This window comes from Xenopus laevis, chromosome 5S (genome assembly GCF_017654675.1).
Source record: "Xenopus laevis strain J_2021 chromosome 5S, Xenopus_laevis_v10.1, whole genome shotgun sequence".
Lineage (NCBI taxonomy): Eukaryota > Metazoa > Chordata > Amphibia > Anura > Pipidae > Xenopus > Xenopus laevis.
The window spans coordinates 116,419,789-116,430,420 of NC_054380.1; the positions used below are offsets into that span (position 1 = coordinate 116,419,789).

The 10,632-nt window shown below is 42.8% G+C and overlaps 1 protein-coding gene across 7 annotated transcripts; it reads right to left on the reverse strand.

Moving 5' to 3' along the window:
- Positions 1 to 445: 445 nt before the first annotated feature.
- Positions 446 to 10,268, reverse strand: mff.S (mitochondrial fission factor S homeolog). 7 transcript variants are annotated; one of them, XR_005961648.1, is made up of 8 exons: positions 7,891 to 8,108; positions 7,518 to 7,690; positions 6,429 to 6,517; positions 3,578 to 3,736; positions 3,254 to 3,313; positions 1,099 to 1,183; positions 719 to 972; positions 446 to 620 (listed from the first exon to the last, which is right to left on the reverse strand). XR_005961648.1 is itself a non-coding variant. In XM_018264469.2 (8 exons), the coding sequence occupies exons 2-8, from the start codon at positions 8,105 to 8,107 to the stop codon at positions 841 to 843; spliced, it is 915 nt and encodes a 304-aa protein (XP_018119958.1). In that variant the 5' UTR covers position 8,108; positions 10,111 to 10,268; the 3' UTR covers positions 698 to 840. The 7 variants fall into 7 exon arrangements, 6 of the variants coding, with proteins under 6 accessions (XP_018119958.1, XP_018119960.1, XP_018119961.1 ...); XM_018264469.2 differs by lacking the exon at positions 446 to 620 and adding an exon at positions 10,111 to 10,268 and having other exon boundaries at positions 698 to 972; XM_018264471.2 differs by lacking the exon at positions 446 to 620 and adding an exon at positions 9,988 to 10,103 and having other exon boundaries at positions 698 to 972.
- Positions 10,269 to 10,632: the final 364 nt, after the last annotated feature.

Sequence of the window (10,632 nt, forward strand, 5' to 3'; positions counted from 1 at the left end):
GCTAGACATATTGTCAATTTCCCAGCTGACCCAAGTCATGTGACTTGTGCTCTGATAAACTTCAATCACTCTTTACTGCTGTACTGCAAGTTGGAGTGATATCACCCCCTCCCTTTCCCCTCCCCCCCAGCAGCGAACAAAAGAACAATGGGAAGGTAACCAGATAACAGCTCCCTAACACAAGATAACAGCTGCCTGGTAGATCTAAGAACAACACTCAATAGTAAAAACCCATGTCCCACTGAGACACATTCAGTTACATTGAGAAGGAAAAACAGCAGCCTGCCAGAAAGCATTTCTCTCCTAAAGTAAAGGCACAAGTCATATGACCAGGGGCAGCTGGGAAAGTGACAATATGTCTAGCCCCATGTCAGATTTCAAAATTGAATATAAAAAAAATATTTGCTCTTTTCAGAAATGTATTTCAGTGCAGAATTCTGCTGGAGTAGCACTATTAACTGATGCGTTTTGAAAAAAAAAAACGTTTTTCCGATGGCAGGATCACTTTCAATTTTTAATTCAACCCTTAATAAATCCCTGGTGTGTCTTAGCAAAGCCAATTATCACTATTTTGTAGCCCTGACGAGTAGCTGCTACTGTTTCTTTACTCTTAGCCTGCTGACAGCCAAACTGAAAAGCAACACATGCTAGATGGGCATACCATTATGCTGAGAAAGAGAGGAATGGCGTCTCGAGATTTGCCCACTGCATATAGTCTTTATTATAGGTGAGCAGTGGTTTGTGCTGTAAATAGAGAAGTTCCCAAAATCCACCACATAAAGTGGTACTGCAAGGTTTTCAGGAGCTTTTAAATTCCCTCCCAATGGAAGCCCAGGGGCTTTAGCGCCGGAGCCACAGCCAGCTGTTTAGGAGTCCGAAGATGATGATGATAGAATACATGGTCATTTCATGCTTGACTCGTTCTTTGTTTTCTTCTTCTAGCAGCAGGAGACGTCTGTTCAGTTTGATTATCTAGGAGAAGGGAAAGGAGTTATGTCCACCATGATCAGGTTTGTAACACCCCGCCCCATTGCACTGGTCAGACAAGCCTGCAATGCAACTTCAGTGAAAACCTTGCACCTTGTCATGAAAACCTACCTGCCTCCTTAATGAAGCTGCATCTGCTAAAGCTAAATCATCTGCTGTGGCGTCCAAGGTTGTGTCTAATGTGGACATTGCAGACCTGCAGAAGCAATGATGGAAATGATATCAGAGAGGACATGCAAAAAAAGACAACCTCCGTTCTATCCCCTGTGCCAGTACTGGGGTCACGGGTGCTACAGAGGCACAATAAGTGGCATGAAGGAAAAAAGCTCAGAAGAAGAAGCAGGGGCAAGTTTTAACCATAAACATCTCAGGTACATTGTATTTTTAAAGCATGAGAAGCATGTTAAAGGAAAACTATACCCCCCAAACAATGTATAAAAAGATATTGCATAAAACAGCTCATATGTAAAACCTGCTTCATGTATATAATCCGTTTTCATAATAATAAACTTTTCTAGTAGTATGTGCCATTGGGTAATCATAAATAGAAAATTGCCATTTTAAAAAATAAGGGCCGCCCCCTGTGATCGTACGATTCACGGTGCACACAAACTATACATGTTCGGTCACATGAGCCAATTAACAGACAGGGTTCTGTCTTTTTCTTCCACACTTCTTCCTGTTACAGTTGTAGTATTTCTGGTCAGGTGATCTCTGAGGCAGCACACAGACCATCACAAAATGGTGGCTCAAGGCAAGAGATGTAAAAGGACAATATTTACTTAAATATATAGACCAGTTTGATAAGATTATTTAATATGCCACTTAATATGATATTAACTGTTTCTTAAATATTTATTTTGGGGGTATAGTTTTCCTTTAAGTTCACTAATATGGTATTCTGCACAACTCAACACTTTGGTTTATGGTAGATTTCTCCAAGTACTGGGCAGGTGCTAAGAGAGAGTGATATAATCCAACTGGCTATTTAACTTTAAGATTTTTGATATCAGAACCCTGGGAATAGGCAGTAACATTTATAGCACACGCATATAGGTTTTAGAACAGCAACCCCATGTGCCTTACTTCTTACCAAAACATATTAAAATATATTGGGAAATCTTATTTATGTGTATATAGAACAGCAGCCACAGGCTCGTTACATGAACATCCTTTTCAAGCTTCAATGACGGGAAACCCCTGAGTGATACACGATAGTATGAGATGCAACACCGGGTAACTCTTGGCTGGACAATTTCAAATACACTCAGTTGTTCTCCCGTAAGATCCAAGAAAAGCAAAGTGACTTACAAGCTATGGGTTTGAAATGCACATGACCAGACTAAGAGACATTACCAACACTGTAATTAAAAGAACAGTAACATCAAAAAATGAGTGTCTTAAAGTAATGAAAATATAATGCAGTGTTGTCCTGCACTGGTAAGACTGGTGTATTTGCTTCAGAAACTCTACTACAGTTTATATAAACAAGCTGCTGAGTAGCCAATGGGGTAGCCATTCAAAGCTGAGGCACAGGATACACAGCAGATAACAGATAAGCTCTGTATTATACAATGGAATTCTTCAGAACTTATCTGTTATTTACTATGTGTTCTATGCTTGAATGGCTGCCCCCATGGCTACACAGCTGCTTGTTTCTATAAACTATAGTTGTTTTTTTTATATTGTCTTTTCTTTTAAACACTTTAATTTTTTTGGTGTTACTGTTCCTTTAAGTGAATTTAAAATACAACGGAGACTGCAGGATGGCCATTTTGAGCTCAAATGCTAGACAATTATGCCCATAAGCCTCCATCTATACTGTATATTAACGGAATTGCCCTCTTACTCCTGTATCAAGTAAGGCAGGGTATTTAGTGCCACAACAGAAGTACAGTTAGTCTTCACTGCAATTACTCCCAGGGGGGCTACACAAACACAAGTAAGATACTTTGCAGAACATAGATTATTAATGCAGCTGCTCATAAATGATTATTTTTATTAACAACTTCACTTTGCTTTTTCCAGTGTGTGCTATACTGCCCCCAGGCTTAGGTGTAGTGTTCTGCACTGATGATCCCGTTCCCCAATAATGTTGTCATGCACTAGCCCCTGGGTTTACCTTGTACAAGAAAAGGGTTGAAATTATTAAAGCATTACAGTTCCATCACTGGAAATCAGACGTGAGCATCAAACAGTACCAGAATGAGAGGACAAAGATAACTGAACACATAAGCACAAGTGAATAGATAAAGTTTCGGGTTACCTGGGGTTATCATGATGGGTGACAGGAGCAGAGGTTGAAGATCCACCACGCAAGATTGGCCTGGAATAGGCACACGCAGGGAAGAGACAAGGACAGAAAAGGGGAAAGTAGTAAAGAATAGGGAAAGGAAAGAGAATTACTAATTGCCCAAACACATTCATGTAATCACCACATGACCTGAGTATGCAGGGCTCCATGATCCATATCACACATATACGTAATAAGAGTAGTAGCCTGGAACAGGTGGAGTGACATTAGCACTGCAAGTCATTCTGGCACTGGAAGGGTTACAGGGGTGAGGAGGGTAATAGGGAAGACATTCACCTGCGGTTTTCATCCAGCACATCAAGGACCTGCTGATAAGCCCTGCGGGTGGAGGTCTGGAAGAGCGACAGAATGCCACGGGCAGAGAAAAGATCTGCTCCAACTGCAGGGGGCGAGGGAGCGGGGCACAGGCAGACTGCAGGGGCACACGGAGTCGGGCTAACCAAGGGAGAGCAGCAGAGAGAAACAAAAAAGTAAGACTCTGTGTAAAAGGCAGACGGTGGAGTAAGAAATACGGGTGATAATAATTGAGAAGGGTTAATATTGAATGTGAAAGGCACAAAAAGAAGGAAGGAAGGAGCACAGGGAAATCTTTTATTATGGTGTATGTCTTGCAATGCTTAGAAATGGGGTATATTTTCACTGGAAGGATAGTGAATATAAAGGGTATTAAGGGTTGTGAACACGTGAGGGGAGGAGGCATAGGGGGCATTAAAGCTAAAGCAGAAGAATTGTAGGAAACAGGGACAGAACAAAGAGTTGTTATACACAGGCATAAAAAGAGGTGCATGGAAGAAATATAGCAGTGACAGGAATATTATGGAAAGGGCTCACAGAAGTAAACGAGGGGCTGAAAAGGTGTTTTTTATAGAGATAAGCTTCGGGGAACATATGAGGAAAAGGATATAGCAACAGGGAGAACTATAAACACTGTTTTATGGCTTTGGTTCCCAAAATGTGGGGCAGTTAGTAGAAATGGGGCTAAAGGAGAGGGAATATTTGGGCAATAGCACATAGTGGCATTTTGTTGCCCATTATCATTGCTCATCAAAGGGACATCAAAACACATGGAGCACTTCCCATTCATTTGGGCAGCAAATCTCCTGGGTGAAAAACCCTAGAATTTTTTCATATTTAATTGCCCATACAATCATGTGATCTTATATCAGTAGCATTTTCATTAGCTATGGGTACTTAACTTCAGGTTGAAAGCAATCAGTCTTTATCAAAACACTGACTGTTTTTACAAAGTTCATCTATACAGTGCATGTGATCAACCAGTTAAAGGGAAACTAAATGAATACGGCTAAAAATTCCATATTTTATACAAAGTCCCAGTCATTTGCATGTTTAAAAACTTGTAGAAGTGTTCCTGTACCAGGTTACAGGTAATTACCATTGCCTTGGGTGGCTATGTGTTACATATTAATGACTTCTCAACCTTTTTAAACGGTGAAAATTGTTTCAAGATAAAGTCAACTAGCTGAGCACAGGCACTGTACGTGTATGAGGGGCTGAAGTGGTACAATAGTATTGAGAATGCACACTGGCCCTTGGAATAACCCTACAAATGCAGGGGTGCCTGGTATAGCACCTCACTATACACTTCTCATGTTTTGCACTATTCTCAGATAAGGAAATTCACGATTATTCAAGCTGCAAGGACAGCATTAAATCACGCTGATATTTCAGTTCTTAGATGTAGGAATAATGTCAGTGTCATTCAGAGAAACAATATTTGTACATTACAAGGCAATGAATTGACAAAAAAGCCTGGCACCTCCTCTTCAATAACCCTCTGCCAAGTACTGCCTACTATATCCAACTGTGCTCAGTCTCTATCTAACATTGATTACTGCATCAAATAAACTGCAGTTCTCAAAAAGACTCCATAATGGGTACGTCAGTATAGCAAAGATAGCACTGAAATAGTTAAAAATTTGTTTGCCCAGGAAAGGAACACACATATATTGCCCAGTGATTAGGACATTGGGTTAATATCCAGAAACAGGTAACTAAAAATGAAAATGAATACAGCCCCAGGCCAGACATTATTAACCTTGGGAGAAAATACTATAAAAGAAATTACAACGGCTTTTGCTAGATTACCCAAGATAATGTTTCTTGATCCAGCAAAGCCTCTTATAGTAATGGATTAGGGTTAATTTAATGAAGGAGACTGACAATCCCCTATATACAGTGTTTTGTATAATCTCATGTAAAGCTCAGAAGCCAGGGAGATTGTTTTTCTGATAGTGCTTGGTATTGGGGGCTTGGACAGACAGAGAACAGTTATTTTATTTGTTTTTGACAAGTCACCTAAGGGTAGGGGCACACTGGCCGATTCGGGGAGATTTAGTTGCCTGGCGACTGATCGCCTCGTCTTTGCGGGAGATTAATCTCCCCGAACGCCTTCCCTCTGTCTTGTGCCTGCTATAATGAAAAGTCGCCTGCGGCATGGCACACGCGGCACTTCGTATTCCGAAGTCGCCTCACGAGGAAACTTCGAGCGACTTCGGAATACGAATCACCACATGTGCCATGTCGCAGGCGACTTTTCATCACCCAGTGGTTCCCAAACTGTGGAGCTGTTGCCTTGATGGGGGTACTTTTAAGCGGGGGGGTTCAGCCTGAAGGCCATGTAAGGCGTGAACTAGGAAGAATGGCTGTTTGCTTTCCTATATACACCTGAACATCATTTACAGTTATAATTTAAATTACCGGTAATAGATATTTGCTGTCCTAGAAATTTTGACTGAATATTGATACACTTGTATCTTCTTAATCTGTACTCATTTCATCAGCTAAGGGGAGCTCTAACCAATGCTGGACATTAAAGAAAAAGCAAGGGTTCAAGGTTGGTCATTAAAGTGGGGCTTCAACTGAAAATGGAGAACTATTAGTTGACATAAAATCTGTAAAGTGTATTTTGATTGGTGTCTCATCACTAACATCATACACAATTCTTTATTCTTGCTCGTTTTTCATCATTTTTCTGTAACAATACTAATAAACCACTTTTGTCCTGCACAAGCAGAAAACAACTCAAAAGCGTTGAAACAATGAGAAGCACAAAGATATGAAGCATAAGAACACAGGCTTAACAGAGAATAGAGGCAGCAAGGCTTACATGGAGTCGTGTCTGACAAGTTGTCCATTCTGCCGCAATGCATTCTCAGAGGAGAATTTGTCTCTCTTCAGATGCCCACTGCTGCGTATCTAAGGATTTAAGTGAGAGGAGTCAGGGTACAAGGCACTTTCGTAATTATATATATAAATAAATGAAAAGGTATTCTGTAACCCTAAAGAGATGTAAGAGTAGCGTACAATACTTCTAACACTACCCTGTACAGCAGGGATCTCATCCTGTTTAACCTGTGAGCCGCATTCAAATATAAATGATGTCGGAGAGCAACACAAGCATGCAAAAAGTTCTTTCCAGGTTCCAAATATGACCTTTGATTGGCTACTTGGTAGCACCTATTTGGACTGGCAGCCTATAGGAGTCTCTGTTTGGCAGTACACGTGTTTTTTTTTATCAACCAAAACTTGCCTCCAAGCCTGGAATTCAAAAATAAGCAACTGCATTAAGGCCTCTGGGAGCAACATCCAAGAATGAGCAACACGTTGTAGAGTCCTGCGTGACACCAATTTCTAAGACCTGCACCCGACCCGAGGCCGCAACCTACATATTTACCCACTTTGATCTGCTACCCGACCCAGACCCGCAACTGCCTTATCCGGAACCCAACCCGCAACCCACCGACTACCATCGAACAGGTAGTGACGGTGCTGCAAACCGGAAGTGTCATCATCAAAAGTGGGCATGGACAGAAACAAGTTTTGTAAAACTTTGAAAGGAGTAAAATATAGACAATATTACATAAGATAAGAAATTTAGATGAGACCCCAAACCCGACCCGCACCTGAAAATCCTCCCCTCATTCAGCAGGGTGCCCGTGGGTACCCGACCCGCTGCAGGACTCTAACATGTTGCCCATGTCAGGTGTATAAGCAATTGTGCACAGGCCAAATTACTTGCTACAAGTCACAGAGATAAAAGGGATTAAGTCAGCACAGGGAGAGACCTTACATCACTTACATCCCCTGTGATAAGCCATATTTTAGGCAAACACAAGATGTTCAAAGCCTACAGTTTATCAAACCGACAAAAATATAGTTTTATTTCTTATGAGAAAAAGGAATAGTTGCTATCTGCCTCTTCGCTTTGTGGAGTGGCTGGTGTAAGTCCTTCCAAATCCAGGAAGTCTAGCGGCCTTTCACTCAGAGTCAGGACCCTCGGTGGTGTTTTCAGTGCAAGCGTCCCAATGTTAGTTCCAGAGATGAAATCCAAATCGGAAGGCCTTGAGAAGGGCGACTCCTCACTCTGACCTGTAAGTGGAGAGGTGAGGTCAGACCTATTAGTAGGGGCAAAGACTGTTAGTAGAAATCTGAGCTGTGTGTTGCAAATGTCATTTTATTGTGTATCACTTCTGTAACAAATTGCTCCTTTATTAATTTAATGGTTGTCAGGAAATAATATTTTCCCCAAATTGCCCCCAAGAAATCTAAATATGTTGTATATGTCTCACCTGCTACCACAATCCTCTCAGGCACCTCCATAACTACTCCAGGAATGGGCATATCTTGCTGAGCTTTTAGGTTGGCTCCTAAGTTACCTGGAGCCACCTTAAGCATCTCAGGAACCCTCATCCTCTGACTGATCCCTTCTGTATAATCTATCTCATACTGCATGCGGTTTATCTCAGCCATCTCTGTGGTTGGGGATGAGAAGCCTTCAAAGTTCATCCTAAGGAGACAGTAGATGACAGTTCAGAAAGCAAATCATGAGTGCCGAGTACCAGTACAGCTTATGGTACAAGGATGGCTCAGTAGTCAATTGCCCCAGATATCATTTTCAGGAATGGAGGCAGCAGCCAGTCATACTTTCAATGCAGCAAGCACTTCTATAACTCTGGGACATACAAACACGATCTACAGAAGCTATTGGAGTGCAGACTATGGATCATGAGTGCTTCAAGTTCCTAAGTATTACATCAAATCAGAGGCTGCCCTCTTCCTGCTGAAATACATTTCCCACAATCCCCTGAGAGTAGAAAGCTGCTGAGAAAGCTAGAAATTGTCCAACAACAACTATAGGACTCCATGCTGACCATCCCTTCCCTACCCTAATATGGAATATTCCAGTGAAAACTATGTGTTACAGGGTTAGACTGGGCTGGCGTATGTAATCTGCAGTACCTGAGCCTGAAAAACATCAGATCTGGCCATTGAGAAAAATCATTTTTGCAGTATCCGAAGAAGGCAAAATAAAAAACCGAATATCCGTATATCATGTCACATCGGGCAGATATGGGGGTAATATGGGGTGGAACTGAGGAAATTTCCCACATAAAGTATAAGGCTGAGGCAAAAGCCACTTTGAGTCCAACCATTGGAACAAAGTTAAATGAATACCCATGTGTGTACTTCTAGCCTACTCACCATATGAGTAAACCCCTTTGTGTACTTGGTCCTAAACAGTGGGGTTGCCCTTCTAACAGGGGCCCAATAAGTGGATAGGAGTATAGCCTGAGGGCAAGTTCGGGTGAGGTCATATTCCTTCTTCTTAAACTGGTGACAGTTAAGGGCTAAGTTGGCACCCCAAGTTGGTTGGCATACATAGCAGCCCTATGGGCATGTGCCGGCCCAGCCTGGCAATTCATAAATTAATTTTGGTAGAGGTAAGGGCTTCCTTATCCTGACTGCACAGGGATCAGGTAACTGTGGTTGCATACAGGATCCAGAATGTGGGGACATTTCCAATCATTTGCAAATATACTTGTATACAAAGCCTTTGCTCATCCATATAGGTCCGTGGTAAGCAGCCACTTACAGTTGAATAAGGAACAGTGCAGCTGCCAACATATTCTGAACCCTGTACTACAATCAGATCTGGAATGAGAGAGGGGGCCTTAACCAAACAGAAAGGTTGGGGCCCTACCCATACAGAAAGGCTGGGGCCCTACCCATACAGAAAGGCTGGGGGCACAACCCATACAGAAAGGCTGGGGTCCCAACCCATACAGAAAGGCTGGGGCCCAACCCATACAGAAAGGCTGGGGCCCCAACCCATACAGAAAGGCTGGGGCCCTACCCATACAGAAAGGCTGGGGCCCAACCCATACAGAAAGGCTGGGGGCCCAACTCATACAGAAAGGCTAGGGCCCTACCCAAACAAACGCTGGTGACCTACCCAAACAAAGGCTGGGGCCCAACCCAAACAAAGGCTGGGGGCCCATCCCATACAGAAAGGCTAGGCCCACATCTGGGGATGGGACAAGGTACCTCAGGGATGTCCAAACTGCTATAACTCGGGCTGTTGTTGAACTACAGAGGCAGAAAGAGCTGGAGGGCTGCACATTGAATAGTCCTAGTGTTTCCCATGACGCCGGTGGTTACATTTTATAATCTCTACCTGTCCAACCACCATAGTGTCTCTAGTGTTGCCTCTGTCATAACCAAAGCCGCCCCTGTCTATAAGGAACACAGGAGCGGGACTGGAGGGCGGTGGCTTTGTGTAGGGGCGGCAGAGAGAAGCGTATGTGCAATACAGGAGGGAACACACTGGTCTTTGGCCGCAGGAATAGCCGGAACATCCCTGAAACAACCGCACAACTCGCCATTACCCAGTCGCACACAGGACTCCTTTTATTGGGCTCTCAGTAGCTGTGGGTTATTATAAGCGACTGACAGCGCCTCGGGATAAAAATATATAAAGAACAAGGATACAGGCGATGCGACCTTCTTACCCAGATCGTCCTTTTAGCCGTGCGCAATCTTCCTAATATGATCCTACACGGCTGCCATATCCCGGAAGCGGCTTCCTATAGATGACATTGGAAACGGAAATGCGCTCAATAGCGAAAAGGCCGGGTCACGTGACTGTTGGGCCCTTCCATAGCAACGGGGCGGGGGGTGCGGGACGTTTGGTGTAACAATAAAGAGGCTACTAGAAATGGCATTATATGGCACAACAACGCCTCGCCACTGTCTGCAGGGAATGGTAATAATGTGCTGTACTTAGTGTTGCCACCTGGTTTTCAGCGTTTTGAAACCTGAACAATAATCTGGCCAATATAGAAAAACCAATTAAATACCAAGATCACTCACCTTGACATGGCTTAGTTATTATCGGGTGCAGTTAATGTCTTGTTATTAAAGAAACAGAAATAAGCAAATCAATCACAAATAAATAGTTTTTCTAAATGAGCATTGATGTATTTCAGAGCTTTCTGAATGACTGATTTCTGTATAATAGATCCCATACCTGT